This window comes from Candoia aspera, chromosome 5 (assembly GCF_035149785.1).
Source record: "Candoia aspera isolate rCanAsp1 chromosome 5, rCanAsp1.hap2, whole genome shotgun sequence".
NCBI classification, from domain to species: Eukaryota; Metazoa; Chordata; class Lepidosauria; order Squamata; family Boidae; genus Candoia; species Candoia aspera.
In genome coordinates, this window is record NC_086157.1 from 62,081,814 (window position 1) to 62,104,772 (window position 22,959).

The 22,959-nt window shown below is 39.8% G+C and overlaps 1 protein-coding gene across 2 annotated transcripts; it reads right to left on the minus strand.

The window, feature by feature from the left end:
• Positions 1 to 250: 250 nt before the first annotated feature.
• Positions 251 to 22,312, minus strand: CLIC6 (chloride intracellular channel 6). Of its 2 annotated transcripts, none has more exons than XM_063305400.1 (6): positions 20,947 to 22,312; positions 4,577 to 4,686; positions 3,417 to 3,542; positions 3,082 to 3,188; positions 1,179 to 1,360; positions 251 to 591 (listed from the first exon to the last, which is right to left on the minus strand). In XM_063305400.1, exons 1-6 carry the CDS (start codon positions 22,252 to 22,254, stop codon positions 430 to 432), a joined length of 1,995 nt encoding a protein of 664 aa, XP_063161470.1. In that variant the 5' UTR covers positions 22,255 to 22,312; the 3' UTR covers positions 251 to 429. The 2 variants fall into 2 exon arrangements, with proteins under 2 accessions (XP_063161470.1, XP_063161471.1); XM_063305401.1 differs by lacking the exon at positions 20,947 to 22,312 and adding an exon at positions 20,854 to 20,919.
• Positions 22,313 to 22,959: the final 647 nt, after the last annotated feature.

A 22,959-nucleotide genomic window follows, 5' to 3' on the forward strand; every position in this document is an offset into this window, starting at 1 on the left:
CAATGTACATAACTATTCTTCAGTATTATTAGATCTAGAAGCAAAGATGTGTAGCTTAAGTTCATTAAATTTTAACCCCGCCTAACTTCTCATGTTCTTGATGTAGGAAAATAGCAATCAGAAGCCTAAAACCTGTAATTATTATATACTTTAGATGTCACTATTCTTGCAAATGTTTCAGTTTTGATCGAACTTAACATACAGCATACATGTCTAGTTCATATGCATATCCATAATTAAACACACACACGCACAAAATCATGCCCAGTATACATTTCAATAAGTAGATGATTGATAAAATAATTGTACCAGGAAAATTTCTCCATTTCATAACTTAAAAACCTTGCTGCTCAATGGATGTTTTGCTTTTTGATTTCTTTAAAAAAATCACACTCACAGAAGAAATGTAAGACACCAAACATTCTTGATTTATTTCATTCTTTTTGCGACATCCAAATAGGCATGTTCTATTTCCCGATCTGCAGGGCAAGTATTTATGAACTCGTCCCTACCATATGCATTATTCAAATACCTCCAGATACCAGTCATTTCAGATGGAAATTCAAAATTTCTATACTTCTTTGCCACAACCTTAAAAAAAAAGAGATAAATGAAGAAATCATTAGGCTTATCAGTATAATACTGTTTCTTAAGTACTGGTAGAAAGCAAATATACAGTGATGGAAAATTGTACAAAATAGACTTTAATGTAGCACTAAAAAGTATTTTAGATCTTGCACTTGTGAAGCACATGCACAACAGATTGCACAACAGATAATCTGAAAAAAATGGGAAATTCACAGTATTTATTTATTCATTCATTCATTCATTCATTCATTCATTCATTCATTCATTTATTCAATTTATATAGCTGCCCATCTCAGACCAGTGACTCTGGGAGGCTTATAGTCATTCATATTCATTAATTGTTTGGCTTGAATTGAAGGGGTAGGATAGATTAAAGTTAAAGTAAGGATTTTAAGAAATTTAAATGTGAGATAAATTTGAGTTGAAATTATAATTTTCTAAAAATGGTTTATATGACAAATTGGCATAAACACTGCATTAAAACACACATAGACATAGTTTGAAGCATTCACGCACTATGAAACAAATGTATAGGAGGAATTATTTTTGCATGCATTATTTATTTTTATGTAAAAGAAAAACAAACAAACCTTAATGATATGAAGTTTTGGCAAGAGATTGCAATCTGCTAATGTGAGTTCATCACCATCTAGAAATTTCCTTGTGGACACAGTGATGTCTTCAGTGCTATAGGCATCTATTTCTTCAGGCAAGGGGGTAGTTAAGTAATTATTCAGTTTGTTTAAAGCCTTAAGCAATGCTTTTTCTAAATCTAGAATCAAAGAATAAAGGAGAATTGTGGAATTTCATTATTTGTACACTGATAAATGTGTAGCCAAAAGAGCACTACCCAAGAAGAGGAAGGTAACAGTAAGATAACAGTCTGTATACTTTGAGGGAGAATTCTGATACTTGCTGGATAAAAAGATTTTGAGAAAATAACTTGTAAAAAGTACTCCCCACCCCACCTTCCACACATGTACACCCTACAAGTGGCAAGCTATCCATGTGGGAGAAAGGAGAAGACATAAAATCCAGAACAGTGGGGCCACTCAGCCAAGCCCTGCACTCAGAATCGGAGCAGAATGCAGATGGCAAATGGCTGAAGATCGTGATGGTAAAGAAGAGAATAAAGGGGAATGAAATATAAGGGAGAAAACAGGTGGTGACATGGAGGATGAATCAGGTAGAAGGGGGCTCTTTACATTTAATAATACCTAAAGGAAACAAATGAGCTGATGAAGATGATTAAGCATGATCAATAGCCACAGAATATTAGCCATCAGTTAGAAAAGAAAGTAAATAAATAAAAGCAGGGGGGTAGAGAAAATGAAAAGCAAATAAAATAAATGACTATAGAGGGGTATCTTTGAAGCAGCTGTTGCATATAAAATCCTTGGCTAGCTATAACGATAAGATAGCATTGGGGCAATTTTGCAAACAAGCACTTTTATTTATTCCCTCCCAGGAGCTGTAGCCAAGGTTGCATATTGCTGAGAGGCTGTAGTCAAGGCAAGAGGGAGATAAATGGCTATAGAAAGGCATCCTGAACAGGGTGCCGAAGGTTATCTCAGGGGTAGAACGTGTAAGAGAGATGGTCCTAAGGCAGTGAAAATTTTCCCACTACCCACTGCACTCATCAAAGCAGAAAAGAAACCCATGCCATCCATTTTTGAGTCAGTGACTCAAAAATCAAGCAAACAAAAAATCCAGAAGCCATCGCCTATATTTAGTCCCCCGCTAAGGCAAAGGGCGAAAAGGAAGTACCCTTTATTGGTTTACTTCCTCTCTTTACTTAGGCTACTGTGTATGCTGGAACAGCTGAAAGAACACGTACAGGGTCAAAACAACCCAGATCAATCCCAGCTGCATTTGTCCATTTGTCTAGCCCTACACAAACAAACAATTTTGAGGGTTGCTGTGGACGCCTAAAAATCAAGGTACCTTTCTCCTTTAAGGGACCTGTGACTTGAATGCTACATTAACAGAAGCCTAGGAAAACAAACCTGAAAGATCTGCAAAAACTTTATTATTGCAAAGAGAATGATCACTTTTTTGTCTTTGCAATTCTATTTCCTTCATCTGAGTAAATAGATGAAGGTGCCAAACACAGAAGACATGGAGTCTATGGAAACTGCAGCAGTGCATCAGCCCATGTGGAAGTGCCCTCAAACTTCAAAATATACATTTCCATGCTTTAATTTCCCTTACTATGAAAAAACATGGATTCAAGTCCAATAAATTAGGTGGCATAACTACTATATTGTGCAGAGACTCCTGTGTCCTAGAATACTACTTCATACTTTTCCTTACCTAGTGATCCAAATAGGTTTTGCAGGTGGGGGGATGTATGGAACTGGAGAATGGAAACAAAAGTTTCCTCAAATGAGCTTCCATTTAACCCCATTAGAAGCCAAGCTTAGTGCCATATACAAATATATCAATAACATCATCCCTACTCACTAGTAATGATACAAAGTTTATAATACTTACTTTCATTGGCATCTTCCCTTGAATTTTTTATGAATGCAGAAAATTTAGCAAACACATCATTTCCTGCAGAGTAAGATTCTGGATGATTTGGTGCAAGTTTCGGATATCTGAAAAATTTAACACATAAGAATTGAATTCCGTCTCATTGTTTTTCAGCATTTTAGTTGAGGTTCCTGAAATAGATCTTAATTGTCTATGCCAATCATATCACTTACGTATCCATTAGCCATCATTAGCCTTTTTCAATCCATGGTCTCTTGATACCCAATGATTTAAGCATATTCAACACCCATTCTGTATAATATCAAACTAATCGTAGCACAGCAATACTGTACCTTGGTGGTGCTAACTTTTCTTCTAGAAATTCTTCAATTTTATTTACATCTATTTTAACATCACCATCAAAAGTCATAAATGGAGGATTTGTTCCTGGAGCTAACTTCTGTAAGTCTGCAGGTTTCCTACACAAAGAGAAATATCTTGTTTGAGGCAAACAAAAAAACAAAAACTGGCCAACTGTGCAAATTATTGCATTTTAGTTCAGCTACCTATCTTGGAATTTAAAACAGTGATTGCCAATGTAGCATTCAAGTAAATTTATTGGGAAAAAATTGCACTTAGTTCAGTCTAAATAGATATGTTGGCCCTGTTTGCATGACATGATTAGTTAGGCCAGGTGTGAGGGAATTAGCAAAACTTATCAACTATGTCACTCAAACATGTGCAAAAGGGTTAACAGAGAAATAACTCTCCTATCTAGAAGTTGAAAGAGAGATTAAATTCTAGTATGGCTTTGGAAGAATGTGTCTTCTCTCAGCATTCTGACCAACACAAAGAAAGGGATAGGCTGACTGAGCTTTCCTCTGACATTTTAGATGGCACCAACTCTAATCAAGCCACCCCATTTTTTTCATTATTTTCTGGGGAATAGGGAGAGGAGAAGAAATAAGGAAATATAATTTTCCATTCTCTTCGTGGCAGCTGGGAGGACTACAAATATAGTGGCTTTCTCTTTTCATCGAAACATCAGAGACATCTGGGTACCATGAACTGATAGTACCGAGAAGTAAATCAACTGACTGGGAGAGTGACTAACACAATGTCAGCCCTCATGTCAGCTCCTGATCCAGCCACAAATCAGACAGGATAGGAGGAGAGCCATGTTAGTTTATGATGGCAAAATATCAGGACGAGTCTGGTAGCATCTTTTCCAATTGACACATTTTCTTAATGTTATCTCAGTTTCTCCCTTCTCCTCTTCAATTTCAGGTTTTGCTGTACCTTTCCACGTGTCTCACATCTCTGCTCCTTTTCACTGATTTTGATGACAAAAACATATAATTATTTCATGACACTGAAGGAGTTGATAAGAGGTCACTTGGAGTTGGTCAAAATTTACAAATGTCTCTCTGAGTAATCTGAGCTATGAATTCTGGACCTGGAAACTTCCAAAGACAATATTAAAAATAAATAGAGAATAAGTGTTATCACTCACCGTTTCAAATCCACAGTGGTAACGTTAAAAATAACACCCTTTAGCCAGAGAATCATGAAGAGGCGTTGAGAAAATGGGCAGTTTCCAATACTTTCTCCATCACTGCCAGCCTACAACAAGAACAATGTTTAGTTAAATTACTGACATTAATTTAAGATGATCAATCATTACTGCATGATACATACAGTTCAAGTCTCACATAACTGCAGCCTCACTGATACAGTTTGTTCTGCTGCAGTTTCTTCCCTTGTTTCTTCCAGCCAAATAATAATTAAATGACAGCAATACTATAGTATTTTATCTGCCAGGTTCACCTGTAGACCTTTGCAGCTTAACAGAAGAAAGAAATCTTTCAGATTAAAATGTACAGTGATAAGCAATTAAAGTCTCCAAACAATCATAAAATTAACAGTTTGTAATCATATTAAATATATTTAATTACTTTTTTTTAATCCATTCAATTGTGTCCAATTCTCGAAGACTGCCTGAACAAGTCCCTGAAGTTTTCTTGGCAAGGTTTTTAGAAGTGGTTTGCCATTGCCTCCTTCCTAGGGCTGACAGAAAGTAACTGGCCTAAGGTCACCCAGCTGGCTTTGTGCCTACTAATTACTTTAATGTTAAATTAAATTTAAATTAAATTTTGCTTATGACTGGATCCCACCCACTTCTTAGAGTATGGCCCACAGTAGAAGTCTTGGGAGCTGAAAGGCTGCAAACAAGGTAGTTTGAGGTTGGCATGTGGGTCTAGATCCTCAGGTTGGCCATGCCTGGCTTACAGCTTAACTTGTTGGGTGAACTCTACCAGCTGTAGTTTATCCAACAAACCAGTTAAAAAATGGCTCAGTGTAATGTGTGAAGCTAGCCCAAAAGGTTGTGTCAAGGTCCAGCGGGATAGACATGGAAGTGGAGAAGGCACTAGCTATCAACAATGAGTTTTACATTTACAGCATGAAGAAACATGTTAACTAGCTGCTATTCTTTAGTTATACATTCTAAACTAAGAAAAAAAAAGTGTTCACTTTTTCTTACATATATGAAGTAGTATTTATGTATGAAATACATAAATTTCAGGGGAATATTACGCTCTTCCTTGTACTGTCTGGACTATAAGGTAGAAGTTAAATTTTCATCAATCAAGGCATTCATGTTTGTGAATTTATCAGGGTTTCTTGATAGACAATAAATAGAAATAAATAGTATCAGTCTTTGGAGCACCAGTGAATATGACCACTATCATTCCAAGTACTGGTTATATGTACAGTGGGGAACACTGCATGTGCAAATTTGCTCCCAAAAGCCTACAGTGTGGCTGGGGAAATTTATATATTGGGATGGTCAGAAATGCACTACAGGTGGATAAATAAGGGGATATGTATGAATGTATGTGTACTATTTGTTAAACTTTTGGGGATCCACTAAAACTGTATGTTGTTGTTTATTCGTTCAGTCGCTTCTGACTCTTCATGACTTCATGGACCAGCCCATGCCAGAACTTCCTGTCGGTTGTCAACACCCCCAGCTCCCCCAGGGACGAGTCCGTCACCTCTAGAACATCATCTATCCAACTTGCCCTTGGTCAGCCCCTCTTCCTTTTGCCTTCCACTCTCCCTAGCATCAGCATCTTCTCCAGGATGTCCTGTCTTCTCATTATGTGGCCAAAGTATTTCAGTTTTGCCTTTAATATCATTCCCTCAAGTGAGCAGTCTGGCTTTATTTGCTGGAGGATGGACTGGTTTGATCTTCTTGCAGTCCAAGGCACTCTCAGAATTTTCCTCCAACACCACAGTTCAAAAGCATCTATCTTCCTTCTCTCAGCCTTCCTTATGGTCCAGCTCTCACAGCCATAGGTTACTACTGGGAATACCATTGCTTTAACTATGCGGACCTTTGTTGTCAGTGTGATGTCTCTGCTCTTAACTATTTTATCGAGATTTGTCATTGCTCTTCTCCCAAGGATTAAACGTCTTCTGATTTCCTGACCGCAGTTAGCATCTGCAGTAATCTTTGCACCTAGAAATACAAAGTCTTTCACTGCTTCTACATTTTCTCCCTCTATTTGCCAGTTATCAATAAAGCTGGTTGGCATAATCTTGGTTTTTTTGAGGTTTAGCTGCAAGCCAGCTTTTGTACTTTCTTCTTTCACCTTCATCATAAGACTCCTCAGTTCCTCTTCGCTTTCAGCCATCAAAGTGGTATCATCTGCATATCTGAGATTGTTAATGTTTCTTCCAGAGATTTTAACTCCAGCCTTGGATTCCTCAAGCCCAGCATGTTGCATGATGTGTTCTGTGTACAAGTTGAATAGGTAGGGTGAGAGTATACAGCCCTGCCGTACTCCTTTCCCAATCTTAAACCAGTCCGTTGTTCCATGGTCTGTTCTTACTGTTGCTACTTGGTCGTTATACAGATTCCTCAGGAGGCATACAAGATGACTTGGTATCCCCATACCACTAAGAACTTGCCACAATTTCTCATGGTCCATGCAGTCAAAGGCTTTAGAATAGTCAATAAAACAGAAATAGATGTTTTTCTGAAACTCCCTGGCTTTTTCCATTATCCAGCAGATATTGGCAATTTGGTCCCGAGTTCTTCTGCCTTTTCTAAACCCAGCTTGTACATCTGGCAATTCTTGCTCCATGAATTGCTGAAGTCTACCTTGCAGGATCTTGAGCATTACCTTACTGGCATGTGAAATGAGTGCCACTGTTCGATAGTTTGAACATTCTTTAGTGTTTCCCTTTTTCGGTATGGGGATATAAGTTGATTTTTTCCAGTCTGATGGCCATTCTTGTGTTTTCCAAATTTGCTGGCATATAGCATGTATTACCTTGACAGCATCATCTTGCAAGATTTTGAACAGTTCAGCTGGGATGCCGTCGTCTCCTGCTGCCTTGTTATTACCAATGCTTCTTAAGGCCCATTCAACCTCACTCTTCAGGATGTCTGGCTCTAGCTCACTGACCACACCGTCAAAGCTATCCCTGATACTGTTATCCTTCCTATACAGGTCTTCCGTATATTCTTGCCACCTTTTCCTGATCTCTTCTTCTTCTGTTAGGTCCTTGCCATCTTTGTTTTTGATCATGGCCATTTTGGCCTGGAATTTACCTCCGATGTTTCTAATTTTCTGGAAGAGGTCTCTTGTCCTTCCTATTCTATTGTCTTTTTCCACTTCCGCGCATTGCTTGTTTAAAAATAATTCCTTATCTCTTCTGGCTAACCTCTGGAATTTTGCCTTTAATTGGGCATATCTCCCCCTATCACTGTTGCCTTTTGCTTTCCTTCTTTCTTGGGCTACTTCTAGTGTCTCAGCAGGCAGTCATTTTGCCTTCTTGGTTTTCTCTCTTTGGGATGTATTTTGTGGCTGCCTCCTGAACAATGTTGCGAACTTCTGTCCATAGTTCTTCCAGGACCCTATCTACTAAGTCCAGTCCCTTAAATCTATTTTTCACCTCCACTGCATATTCCTTAGGAATATTAGTGAGCTCATATCTAGCTGATCTGTGGGTCTTCCCTAATATATTTAGTCTGATCCTAAATTGTGCAATAAGACATTCGTGATCTCAGTCAGCTCCAGGTTTGTTTTTACTGACTGTATAAATGTCCACCACCTTTGGCTGCAAAGGATGTAGTCAATCTGATTTCCGTGTTGTCCATCTGGTGAAGTCCATGTATAAAGCTGTCTCTTAGGTTGTTGGAAGAGAGTGTTTGTTATGCAGAGTGAGTTGTCTTGGCAAAATTCTATCAGCCTATGTCCTGCTTCATTTTGTTCTCCCAGGCCATGCTCACCTGTAATTCCAGGTGTCATTTGACTGCCCACCTTAGCATTCCAGTCTCCTGTGATGAAAATAACTTCTCTTTTAGGCGTTTTGTCCAGTAGGTGCTGCAGATCCTCACAGAACTCCTCTACTTCAGCTTCTTCAGCATCTGTGGTTGGGGCATATATTTGGATCACTGTGATGTTAGATGGCTTGCCCTGAATTCGAATTGAGATCATTCTATCGTTTTTTGGATTGTATCCAAGCACTGCTTTAGCCACTTTACTATTAATTATGAAGGCTACTCCATTTCCTCTGTGGTCCTCTTGTCCACAGTAGTAGATCTGGTGGTCATTTGATGTGAAGTGGCCCATTCCTGTCCATTTCAGTTCACTGACGCCCAAAATGTCTATCTTTAATCTTGACATCTCACCAATAACCACATCCAATTTGCCCTGGCTCATAGATCTTACATTCCAGGTTCCAATGGTGTGTTGATCCTTAGAACATCGGATTCGCCGTTCACCACCAGCACTGTTGGCCGCTAGCCATCTTTCGGCTTTGAGCTAGCTGCGTCATCACGTCTGGAGCTAGTTGAACTCATCCTCTGTTCCTCCCCAGTAGCATTGTGACCATCTTCCGACCTGGGAGTCACATCTTCCGATGGTATACCGACATATCTCTGGTTGTACTGATCCATTTAGTTTTCATGGCAAGAATACTGGGGTGGGTTGCCATTACCTTCCCCAGGGATCGCATTTAGTCTGACCTCTCTGTCATGACCTTCCCGTCTTGGGTGGCCCTTCACGGTTTAGCTCATGGCATCATTGAGGTGCTCAAGCTCCAGCACCACAACAAGGTAACGATCCTTTGGTGAAGAAAACTGTATAGCAACACTTAACTGGCATAGGCATGATAAACTTCAAATGACATGTCACTCAACATCTTGAAGGTTATAGTACTCCTTTACAGGACAGTGCATTAAAACTACATAGCTCAAGAGCAAATAATTCCATACTCACAAATTCCCCAAAGATTTAGATCACTATTTTATGATTAACATTCAACTGAACTTAGTTGGAGTTACTTCTCTGTAACTCTAAGTATTGCCCTACCGATTTGTAGAAGGAGGAAACAGTGGCTGATGGCAAGTCCCTGTTCTCCCTCCTTCCTCTTCCTTTTGGTTTTTTTTGCCAGTGGCAGGAAATCAGAAGTGATCCAATTGCTGGTGGGGGAGAAGGAAGAGCTTCAGTTGATGCCAGAGTTCAGTTGTGGGTAGGCAAGCTGCTACAACCTTCAAGACACCAGGAAGAAGCAGACAACCTCAGCCTCCACTCAGGACGCAGTCAACTGAGGCCACCCAAATGACTGTGGGACAGAGTGGGTAGGAAAAACTAGGAAGGAAGCTGAAGTGCTCAAGAGTTAAGATCCAAGATGGAGTTAAAAGGAAAAACAGATTGGGATACTTTAAATAGATACTGTATAGTATGAAAGAAGAGACAGAGACAGAAACTTTATTTTGGTCATTGACCAATCAAAAAAAGATACTGTATTGGGAATACAGGGCCATAATAAGTGGATAGCCTGCAGAATGTGAAAAAAGTAGAACTGGATAGAAAGGTGAATAGAACAACACAGGGTGAAAATAAGAATAACTCCTGGGAATAAGAAAAAAAAAATAGGGACTAAGAAAAACCAAAACAAACTCTTTTCATTATAGAGGAATTTTTATGCTGAAGGATATTTTTTAATAATATCCTTTTTGAAGAGACTTGTTCAGTCTCTTGTCTGGTTTGGGCACCATCTCCCCAACAGAATCCACAACACCATTCTTTTTTGTATTTGTCTTAAACTCAGTACAATAAAGTCGAAAGTGCACAAGCAACAAATCAAATATTATTTGCTATTTATCCTATTACAAGAATTATGGTTCCAACAGACCACTGCTATTTCTAATCCGTATTTAATAACATGGCAGGAGACCAACTAAAGATCGTACATCAATAAGGAAAAAGAAAAAGAAAAAAATATAGATTCTTAAGGGGAATTATTTTAACAAAAGAGCATTGTATTCTGGAACACATTATAGGGCTGGGAAGAGGAGATCAACTGGTATTTTAATTACATATCCTTTATCCTTTAATTACATATCCTTTATATGTTTCCCACTATCCTTCATGTAAATATAATTTAAAATAAAAATCTATAATGAGCTGTGAACAAATACCCTTAATGACATGAGAAGTAGGGAGTTTGAAAACATCAGCAGTCATGAGACAAAAATGGAAAAAATCTAACATTGATAATCCTAACCTCTGCTTTAGAACCAAATGGTGAGGTTAAACATGAAAAGCAGATAGTCCTCCTTTTTGTGAACAGGATTTTAAAAAATTTCTACTTACCTTGGTTGCATTTTATGAATAATAGTCTTCAGAGTGAGAAATTAAGAATATATTTCATGAAAAAATTAAATACTGAGAAAGCAGCTGAAAATAGTTACGAGAAATCAGTAATGGGTGATAACTGTTCCCCACACTTGGTTTTTTTCCCCCTGCTAGGAGGATATATTTTGTGGAATCATAGAGTAGGAGCGGGCCATGTAGGCATCTAGTCCAATCCCTTGCTCAGTGTAGGAATCCAGATTATAGTGTCCCAACATGTGACTTTCCAGCCTTTGCTTGCACGCATACAATGAAGGCAAGCTACCACCTCTCTGGTTGCACTATTACTTTTGCATTAGGGCTTTTTATTCTTTCAATCCAACAAATTCTGGAAAGAAATTATGTGAAAGGGCTGGGGCTCACTCTGGCTTTCTTGCTGTCTGTCAGCAGTATAACTCTCTGGAAACCATAGAACTGGACCAGATTTGGTGTCAGGGAAGAATTTGGCAAAAGAAAGATTGACTTAATCCAACTGGACACGATGGAGAAAAAAAAATCCTGAAGAATTCCCCAAATACATTTCTATGACACTGGCTCAAAATGTTGGTGACTGCTCCATTCTGAGTTCCTCACCTTCCAGGTCATGTAGCCTAGAAGAGAGCTATTATTAAGGCATTGGAAAGTATTCCAGAAGACATGCTCTGCAGCCTTTCCCTATCTTGTTTAAACATTAAATAGAATATGTCTTTGTGTAATTTAAATTCATTACAGGTAGTCCTCACTTAACAACTGCCCTGTTTAGCAACCATTACGATGGTACTGAAAAAGTAACTCTATGACTGGTCCTCACACTAACATTTTTTAAAATAATTTTTATTGGAAGTTTTTTTAAAGAATAATAAAAGACAGACTAGACTAGACTAGACTAGACTAGACTAGACTAGACTAGACTAGACTAGACTAGGAAAGGAAAGGAAAGGAAAGGAAAGGAAAGGAAAGGAAAGGAAAGGAAAGGAAAGGAAAGGAGAAACATTTAAAGAAGTGAGTTCCAATCTTCCTCACAACAAGTACAAACTTAGTAATTCTTCACCCTTTATAAGGTTACATGCAAACCTCTCTTCTTCCTGTAACCTATCCCTTATCCATATGCAAATCCATCAATCATTAGCATGTCAATCTTGGTATCAGCAAAAGTCCATAAAGGGTTCCCAGAATTGTATAGAAACATGTCTTTTTTTAACTTTGGTCAAACAAACCAACTTTGTATTCCTTCCTTTTGCTTCTAGGAATCTTAATCTTTATTTTATTCATTGTCGTAGGATTTGATCTCTCTTCAGATTTTCTTTTTCCCATCTCAGAAGCTTCTTCAAGGTTTTAACAAACTTCTTTTGTAAATCCAGTAAGAAGACACTTCCAGGCCATTCTCTTATCATTTGTATTTCCACTTTAACTGTCATCTCTGTCTTATAATCCTTTTTCCCCCCATTTTCCAGTATTTCATCAATTGCTTTATATTCTAATTTTTCTGCATCAGATAAGGCTTGTTCAACTCTTTATCCTGTAGATCTTCCAGGGTATTCTCTTTTAGATCTGTCATTTCCTTTTTAATATCTTTTGGACATAGTCTCATAATCTATCCATAGAAGCAGAGAACATTGCTGACATTGTAGCTGCTAGTTTCTATCCCCAATTACCATTTTCTATCATTTTGTCCCAATGCTGACCAAAGACAAAGGCAAGCCCCGCTCTTTTTTTTTTCCCCTTTTATGTCCAGAATCTTTAGTCCCCTCTAGTGTCCAATTTCTGAAATCATACACTCCCAAATTTCTGTTATGAGTTAATTTAGACTAAACAATTAATTCCCACAAAGGCGCTGTTTATTTATATATTTCCAAAATCTTATAGCAAAAGTCCTAATATTCCAAATTCATCTGGTCCCTTAATTCATTTATAACTTGCTTGATTTAAAATCTTATTTAGCTTTGCCATTTATTTCAAATTCTTTAAATTCTTAAGCTTATAGTTAATTTTTCTTTTCTTCTAGAATGAAGGTAAACTCACTAGGTAGCTTTGCCAACTTGTCATTTTGAAGATTTCTATTAGCCTCATGATAGTTAAATAGGTAATTTCCAAAAGTGATTAGAAAGTGAAGTTAGCGAACTCAGTGTCCTAAAAAAGGCTCCACCGCAGTTGAGAGTGTGATGGCTTCCCTTCATCTCCCAGCACTCAAACCATTATCCTGCAGTTTCCTCATGAAGAGCAGTCATCTGGAGCACAAGTGGTCTCTTATCCTCTCCTTATCCAGAGAGGTTACGTGGGACTGATCTACTCACCAGTCTTTCGGTCACAGCCACAGCAGTGTCTCCACTCATTTGGAGACATGCTAGCTCACCATTCCTCACCCAGAAGTCCACAGTCCTCACACAATCATCACAACATCCCTGCAGCCACATGATCAAGATTCGGGCACTTTGCAACCAGCCAGCATTTATGACTATCACAGCATCCCACGGTCATGTGATCACTATTTGTGTGCTTCATAGCTAGCTTCCAACAAGCACAGTCAATGGAGAAGCTGGCAGTAAAATCATAAGTTGTAGTCATGTGATGTCTTGCTTAATGACTGCTGCGGAAAATGAGGTTATAATTCTGTTGCCATCATGTGATTTTTGCTTAATGACAGTGGGTGATTCACTTAACAACCGCAGCAGAAGTGAGGTTGTAAGTTCATCTCAATCACGTGATATCTCACTTAACAACCACATTGCTTAGCAACTGAGTTGCCGATCCCAATTATGGTCGCTAAGTGAGGATTACCTATATTTCATTTAATTCGTATTCATTATTTCACTATGCAATAAAGTGAAGGAGGATAGGTCCTGAATTGGGATGTACAAATTTGGGAACAAAAGGCCTATTTCATCCAAAATGTCATATCTGGAACACATCATTCCAGTTCAGGGGGTTTACTTCCAGAAACTGAATGACCATTTTATCCAGTAGGCACAATAGGTGCAATGCCAATACCCTACAAAGATGCTTTAAGAAAAATTGTCAAACTATCCCCAGAATGGCAAGGTCCAAAGGAGATTTGGCATGGTTAAGGTGGCATGGGGGGTGGAATAGTGCTGTGAAATGAAGGTCCTACAGAAACTGTTTTAGATGCTCCGAGGCAAAGAAAGGTTTGCCTTAAGTAAATAACAGTATAATCTCATATGTCATTTGTGTGATCTAAAGTGCTTTAAGGATACTGAAAGAACACTGGACCAATGGATCTGAGAGATGTAACACCTCTATTTCAGATTCTGAGCTAACAGACTAATAAGGATACTTCCAGAGAGTGAACCAGGAGAGCCCCACTAGCAGCATACAACACAGGAACTGTTGCACATAGACACTGTTGGGTCCAGCTTCGCTCCCTTTCCCTCAAATTGGGAGTGAAAACTGACTCCCCACTAAAGCACAAAACTTTCAGTTTCATCCCTCCGACCACGACATAAATATATTTCACGCAGGTTAAGCTAAAGAAGTAGGAATATATGCTTCAGAGTTTGATAGCTGCACATGTTTTCAATGCTCCATAATTCTTTAATATATCAGAAAGTTGTATTGGCTAAGAAGTATTAGCCAATAAACCCCTCCTGTCTCAACTGACAGCAATCTACTTCACTTATGCTATCCCTGACTGGACTTCATGCTTTCATTTTCCCTGGAGGATCATATCCTGAACACATAGATTACATTAATTACTCCCCTGCACAATACTGTATAGCCTACAGTTTGTCTCCTAAGCAGGAATAACTGAGACAGAAATATTGGATAACTATGTGGTTAGCAACATTCTTTCTCAATCATTCACAGTTTAATTTAGAAGCTACAATCAACTACAACTGCAATTTAATCTAAAAGGGCAACCATATTATTCATATGCAACAAAAACAACTATTTAGCACACAGAAAAATAACATTTACTGTAGAATAAACCTACAGGAAAGGGCTTTGCTATATTTCTAACTTGGCAGCAGAATTAAAGGACAGTATAATTAAAGGACAGTATATTTCTATAGCTGCCCAGAGTCACTTGTTGAGATGGGCGGCTATAGAAATCAAATAAATAAAATAAATAACGTGTAAAGTACATAAGACTAGGTAATCATAGAGCAAAACTGATTAAGGTATAAGGTATACCACAGTTAGAATGCATCAGACTGGAGAAGGCTGCTTTATGCCTACTCAATGAAAAGGTGAAGAAACTTCCACATGCACAAAAATGATTAAGCCTTCGCCATTTTAAAAATCTACAGGAGTATTCTACCTGTAATTAAAAAAAATGTTTATACCTTGAGATATAGTATGTTTCACAAACATTTTTGCTGCAAAAATCTGGGGAACCACTAGATGGCAGCAAAGAATTTTTCCCCATCTCTCTGCTGCCATCTAGTGCCATCTGGACTTTGATAGCCCAGATCTGGTAGCCTAAAATCTGGTGGGAAAGGCATGTGTTTCCCAGTTCTCTTATTCCCAGAAGACAGGCATAAGTAAAACAAGTTTATCAGCAGCAGAACTGATGGTTTAGTAATCTTTTGGCAAAAAATATTTTACCCTTTCATTCATGCAGGTGTAAACATAGCAAATGGAAATCCATACTGTTCTTTACTGCATCATGGGTTTTTATTATCAACACAAAAATCAGATAACCTTCATATGTCATTCTACAACAGCACTCAAAATAACTTGGCTGTAAGAACAAAAGCTGTGTGATCCTTTCAGATAACAAGATGCCAGAGTTACATGGCTCCAAGGAAATGATAGACAACTGGTTTCCTATGCAGTACATTATGACTTCAAGTGACCTTTACTCTCAACATTTTCTTTGTTTGGCACTCCCCACTGTTGGGCTAGCAAGTTCTTAAATTGCTGCATACATTTGGGGGTGGGGGTGGGAGATTATTCTTTCCCCAGAATACAGAATGAACCTATACTTTTACTTCAGGGCAGCAGAAGTCTGTTGCATACTGTAAATACTGAGTGAATGATGCATCTTCCTTAAGAGGATACCCTCCAGATACAAGCTGGAAACTATGAAGCTGACACCCAACAATTTTGTCCAGTATCAGGTTGAGGAAGGCTGCTGTAGTTTGATAATATATCTGAGAGAAATGCTAGAAGAAATGTAGTGGAACTCTTAGGCATCACAAGAGTAAATTATGGGAAATCATTTTTACCAGTGTGGATACAGAGAACTACCGAATTTCTCCTAAATACTTGTTCCTATTGAGGCATATGGGACAGAATTTCCAGGCAGTATGGCCTTTCACCTTTTACAAATCAGAGACAAGCAAGACAGCACCTGTGGATGCCACAATATCTATACTACCTCTATTTGGTATCCCAGAACTTCATAATGAAATAACACTTTTTTTAAAAAAAATGTCAAAAATCTTACAATATGTCAATGGTCAGGTCATGGCTATTTGTTTTTAAAAAAACTGATGCCCACCACCTGAAAGTTTGCTAACTCCTACTATAAAATTACTTACTAGCTCAAAACCAGAAGTATTTTCATTCTTAGAAGTCAAAGAAGTACTTTGAAATCACATAAGCCAACTTGCATAGTTCACTTAATAAAATTTCTCCATCTTCCACCTAAAGCTTGCAATTAAATACGTTCAGTGCCTCAGTGAGGAAATATTTAAGAAGTCTATGTAGTTGCCTTGACATATACTAGAGAAAAAGTGGAATTTTAAATGCAACATAATGCAAGATAAATTAGCACCAGTAATGTCACAAAGCTTGGGTTATTTTAACACAGCACATTGGAGACTAAGACCCAAGCCTTCAGATATAACAAAGCTTAAAAAAAATTCCTATGATGCATTTAACATTCTAAAAAAGAGAGAGGAGGGTTCAAACTAACCAAATATAGCATGTCCATGAGCACAGCTGTTAAGTTTTTACGTGATTTGGTTAAGCATATTGTTTAAGCCCACTTGACTAAGACAATAGCTGTAATAAATCATGTGTGTTAAATATATGGGTGGGAAAAGGTAATCCCTATCAAATCATATCAAAACTCTACTGACTTCAATGGAACTTTTGGGGGGGGGGTGCCTTCAAATCATTATTGACTCCTGGCAAGTGCGTGGACAAGTCCCTGCAGTTTTCTTGACAATATTTTGGAAGTGGTCTGCCATTGCCTGCCTCCTAGGGCTGAAAGAGTATGACTGGCCCAAGGTCACCAGCTGGCTTTGTGCCTAAGGCCGGACTAGAACTCAGTTTCTAGGCCATTACCTAAACCACTACACCAAACTGGCTCTCTCCGATGGAACTTCCTTCTAGTTTAAATGTGAACTCAATATAAATTCTAAATAAATACATCTGTAAGCATTTAAATTCTCAATTTCAAATACGTAACAAATAATTTTTAACAACTTAGTAGTTGAAAAGAAATGTCAACAGATTATTAAATAAATGACCAGATACTTTATGCATATGTAAATTGGGAAAATCACTCTATTTTAACAAACAAATGAACAGCTAAATAAATAATGCTATAGGAAGCAGCCCAAAGAGCTTAAAATACCACAGTCACATGAAGGTTATGAAAGGAATTCATAATTCCAGCTTTTCCTAAGCTACATTATGGAGCCCCAGATTTTCTGTTGGGATTTTTTCCATTCTCTAATACAGGCTTAATATTTGAGAGAGGTTAACCATAAAATTGATGTGTTTGGCATCTAGAATTATGATGTTCATTGGCTCAGTTCTATCCAGCCCCCACAGCCTCTAGGCACTGGAAGAGTACCTTGATGGTATCACTTGGATGGCCAGAGGCAGATGTACAACTAAGTATCATCAGCATACTGACATTTAACCCCTTGCTGACAAATGACCTTATCTAATAGCTTCATGTATATGTTCCATAGGACCTACACAGCCACAGTCTAGCTCTGAGCAGATCTGAGTGATTTATCCAATAAATTCCTAGAATAGTCTTAAAAGTGGCCCCCTAAAGGTTTACACAAGAGGGATTGATCCACCCTAAACAGGGCTGCTGCAGGTTATCTGCAAATGCAATAAGAGCAGAAAAATAAGCAAGTTTTACCACTTTTATCACCACAAGGAAATCCTTAAGAAAGATTCTTACCTGTGCTCAGTTAGATTTGGTCTTTGTTTTCTTTCAGCAGTGTTCTAGGCATCTTTTCTGCCATTTAACCTCTGAAATTCTTCTGAAAACAACCTCACACTGAAAGTCCAGATGGATCCAAGCAACCATCACTTTTATTCCAAGCAGTAACTAAGGCCCCAGTTATGCTGAACAACCCTGAGCTCCCTCTGAAACCTATCCAGATCCATCAAGTATCTGGGGTGGGCTAGTTGAATAGGTTCTTCCTCCTTGCAGCACAAGAAGCCACAGAGAACTTTGAGTGCTTTGTCCATGACCAGGGACTGATGGTAACATCCCCCAACTCCAGATCACTTTGTCACTTCCCTGAGTCGAAAACCAGATCTAGAGTGTGACCCCTTCTGTGAGTCAGGCCATCAGTAAACTTGATCACATCCATGGTGGCCATGAAATCCCGAACCACCTCATATTGGGCAGGTTGAAGTCTCCCAGAACCATAAATCTAGGGAACAGAATCACCAACTTGGCCACAGCATTGAAGAGCTCAGGCAGGAAAGCAGCTATGCAGCATGGAGGCTGGTACAAAAGTATCAATCCCATCTGATCCATAAAGCCCAATTTTACAAACAAGGTCTCACATCCAGTTATAAGGCACAACCTTCTCATATTGGGGTAGTTTGTGTGTGTGTGTATTTGCCTAATACTTTAACTGCAACTTTCCAAAACAAAAATATATAAGAATATATTTTTATGGGGTGTTCTGTGGAAACAGCTGACCCAGATTCTTCCTGGGAAACTAACCGTAATATATGTGCCAATTTAAATGCAAGTGTAAGATTTACTTTTGAAATAAGTAGAGTATATCTGGATCTGAATTTTTGTCAGTAGGAAATATGATTCTACAGTTACAAAACAAGAAAGTTTTTTGTTGAATGAAATTCTGGAACCAGCACTTTTATGGTCAATATGCCATGCCTATCTTTACCATTATTCACTTTCAGGTGGTCACACAGTCACAAAGGAAAGCCTTATCCTTAGGTTATTGACCTTGCATTATTATATATACTTAGCACAAACATTTTCCTACTCATGCTGTGCCAGTTACAAGTCTTTAAATATTTCTTAACTTGAAGCATAGCAATTTATGCCTCTAAATTGAAATGTTAGTCATCACCGCTGTGCCTGCCCTTGAGAAAACAATTCAGAAAAAAACGCTTCAGACCTTACACTTGTGCAGCACCTGTCTGTTCATTAAGCTGCTCAACTTTTTTCATGTTTCCAATGAGCCCAAATAAAGACATGGATGCTTTAACAAACCAAGCAGCAGTACTTTTTAAAGCAGCAGTACTTTTTACAGCAGCCTGAAAAAAATTAGAGTACTTTATTGAAGAGCAGACAGGTACTCTTCTTTCATGAGGTCCAAAAATTTTCTTCTGAACTATTGTATGTAACTTTGTATTTATTTATTTAACATATATAGTCACCTGTCTACCAAGGCAGTCTGGGCAGAAAATAGAGAAAAGCAACAATCACAATCCATAATGTTAAAAAATAGCATAAAAGAAATAGCAGTTGAGGTCCCTAAACCTGTACCCACATCAGAGCTTCATTAGCACCCGGGTCCCAGTGCCCAGGGCAATATCCAGGTCCTTACAGCCTTGAGGAAGGCCAGCAGGTTTGGGGCGGCTGTTCTACCAGACAGGTGTCATGAGAGGGGATCTCACTGTTAGTTTACAAATACTGTTCAGTCCAGAGTATAGAGTAGCAGAGTATATAAGAGTTGATTATTAAAATCACTGAAAAGTTTTCTCACTGCTACTTATGTTAATCTTAGTAGTACGGGATGACTCTGGATAATATTCTCGTGTCTGGGTAAAGCATTCCAAATAATATTCACATAAATACACAAAATGTAATTCTTTTGTAAAGCTCTGTATTGAACACCATGTCCATGCTTTTAAAATCATGTCACCCATTTGAACCATCTACACGTTTGTAAACTGTAACATCAAAAATAATATAAATCTGACAATATTTGGGTTAAAGGTTCTCATATTTTCCACTACTTTTTTGCTATTTATGAGATTACATACTCCATGCGAGAATAAATAAGATTTTTGTGTTACCATGAATATATGTCCTAAACTATCAAGTTGATGAAAAAAGTACAGATTTGTATTGCAGTCCTCTAGAAACTGATGCTCTGTCTGTTCTCCATATGTACTGCTGGCTGGCAATTCTGGAAGTTTTACTCTGAATACATATTGAAGATTGGAAAATATTGATTGGAAGATGTAATATGTAGATAAACACCCCATTTTTATGCCATGTCTCCCACAGCATAAACAGATTACACGCCTCTTATATTTTTTCCTACTATTTCTAGTGAACATTCTGATTGATGTACACTCCTGGGGATTTTTTCAACTCAACTTATTTCTAAAGGTATTCTTTGGGATTCAAAATGACAGTTATTGACACTTTAGAAAAACAAAACTAAAAACTGTTATCCGCCGTTAGATTCTTCTGAAGCTCAGCAGTAGAATTTGGTCCCAAGTTTGCTATACTTCCCCCTGCCCTGCCAAATTCAAAACCAGCAATGAAAGCCCTCAGAATCTTACTGGGAAGGTGAGCACAATCCAAATAACTACACAATGTTTAGTTTCTCACATATTTCAAATCTCTATATTTAATTCATTGAATAGTAAGTTGATTATGCCCCCCACCCCACCCAAATGCTGTGGAAATTCTAAACTAGATCCCCAGCATAAATTTGTAATCAAAGCTTTAGAGGTGATCTCTCAAGCACCGAAGCCAACAATACATAACTTTCAGGCAGGCACGCAGGATCCCCACTCAGTAGAATGCGTTATAGAACCAGCAAACAAAACACGGTTTAACGAAAGAAAATACTAACTAAAGAGAGGCTCTTTAAGTCCAAAGTCTACAGTTACCTAAGTTGCGCAAAGTTGTGGCTTATTCAAGTAGCTTCATTAAAAAGCAGCAACCTACAATATCCCCGTTTTCATTATTCCTCATTCCAGAAGCTGCCGACCCGAGAACACCATTCTGCAACCTCCAACGACGCTTATCCTGTAGCCTTACCTTTACGAAGAGAGAAATGTCATGCTCCTGTTTCTCTTCCTCGGGCGCCTCATGGAGGGGCGCCTGCTCCCCTTCTGCAGCCGCTTCTTCCTCTGCCCTTCTTCGCAGGCCATTCAGCCCCAGAGCATCTACTTCTTCAGCCCCTGCGGCGGGTCCGTCGACCGGCTCGCCCTGCTGTACGCGGCTGCTGCGCTCATCAGCCTCCCCCAGAGATCCCGTCGCCCCAGAACCCGCGGGCTGCAGCTCCTGCTCCTCTTCTTCCTCGGCGCTCGCCTCAGGATCATCCTGTGCGCCAGCTTCCTCCGCAATGGCAGCCTCCGCTGCTTGGGTCTCCTCGTTTACTTCTGCCTCTTCCGCAGAGAGGTCCTCCTCTGCTGCCGGAGTTTCTTCGACCGGGGTACAGCTACGAGGGCTGTCTCCCCGAGGAGTCTCCTCTCCGCTCGGCGCTGACCTCTCCGCGGGCGGCCGATGCTCCTCCGACTGGACGTTACCATCTACCTCGTCCTCCTCTCGTCCGCTTCCTTCAGCAACCTCAGGAGATTCTTCTTCGGGGCGTTTTTCCTCCGCGTGTTCCTCTTTCTCACCCCAGGCGCACTCCTCCCGCCCTGGGATTTGCAGCTCCTCTTGCTCAGCTGCGCTCCTTTCCTCCGGGGGCTCCTCTCCTTCAGGGGCGTCTTCTGCGTCGCCTGGCTCGGCTTGGCTTGCCCTTCGGCCCTCTCCCGCTGGCCGCGGAGGCTCCTCGGGGACAGCAGTCTCGGCACAGGCGTCGCTTTCAGACTTTTCCTCGGGGCTTTCCGAGCTGGTTGTTTCTTCTGCTCTCGGACTGTCTGCTGACCCAACTTGCTCTGCAAGGCGCCCCGCTAAACTCGCCTGGTCCGCGTCCTCGGTCTTTGGGGTCGCCTCTCCGCTGCTTTGGCTCAGGGGACTCGCCCCGTGGCTCCCGCCTTCTTCCTCCCAGGCTTTCTCTTCAGATGCTTCTTTCAGAGGGTCGCCCTTCCCGGCTGGGGAGGCAGGGCGCTTCTTCCTCTCCTCTTCGTCTGCGTCCACCGGCGCTCCATTTTCGTTCCCGCCTTTCTTCAGCGCTTCTTCACCATTCTCTGCCGGAGCTGGCGGTTCAAGCGACCCTCGCTCCTCTGCCATGCTGACCTGCTTGGGAAAAAGACTGGCCAACCGCAGGTGACAGGTGTGAGTGCCCGAGCTCTCAGCCGGCTTGCCCTCCCGCAATGGCGACTCTGTCCGCCCCGCGCTGAGTGTGGGATTAAGACTAAGACCTGCCCAGCCCCAAGGGTCACATTCTTTACTCTCCATTAGGTAGCCGGCCCGAGGGGTGCGCGCATGCTCAAGAGCAGCCGGTGAAACTGCTGTCCTCATCTTTGAGGAAGAGACCAAAAAGGAAAAGGATCAAGGAGGGCCAAACATTTATCCCCAACCTTCCTACTAAGAGTACACTTTTCTCCAAGTATTCTTTAGGGTTCTACCTGATTTTGAGTTCCTCATCTAGGAACATTGTAATATGTTCTACAGCTAGTCCTTGCTTAACTATCACAATTGGGACCTGAATTTTGGTTGCTAAGCAAAGGGGTCATTAAGCAAATCTGACCCAATTTTATGACCTTTTTTGTGGTGTCCGTTAAGCAAATCACCACAAGCATTAAGCAAACCATGTGGTCATTAAGCAAATCATGTGGTTCTCCATTGATTTTGCTTGCTGGAAGCCAGCTGGGAAGGTTGAAAATGGTGATCATGTGACTGCAGGATGCTGTGATGGCCATAAGTGCAAGGACCGGTCATAAGTCAGTTTTCCCAGCACCGTCATAAGTCCAAACCATCGCTAAATGAATGGTTGTTAAACGAGGACTGCCTATACATGGGACTGCCTTTGAAGATACCTGGAAGCTGCAATTAGTGCAAAATGCAACAGTCCACATCTAAACTGAGGCAACCCATTATTTTCATATAACACCAATTCTGTAAGAGCTGCATTGGCTGCTGGTTGGTTCCAGGTGCAATTCA

Bases quoted from the DNA above. Each gene is read 5' to 3' on its own strand.
- CLIC6 (XM_063305400.1), bottom strand. From the start codon at position 22,254: ATGGAGAGTAAAGAATGTGACCCTTGGGGCTGGGCAGGTCTTAGTCTT. The intron at 4,687-20,946 runs GTAAGGCTACAG...TTCTTGTTGTAG, and splicing joins ACATTTCTCTCTTCGTAAAG to GCTGGCAGTGATGGAGAAAG. The intron at 592-1,178 runs GTTTGTTTGTTT...TTTTTTTTTAAG, and splicing joins CAAAACTTCATATCATTAAG to GTTGTGGCAAAGAAGTATAG.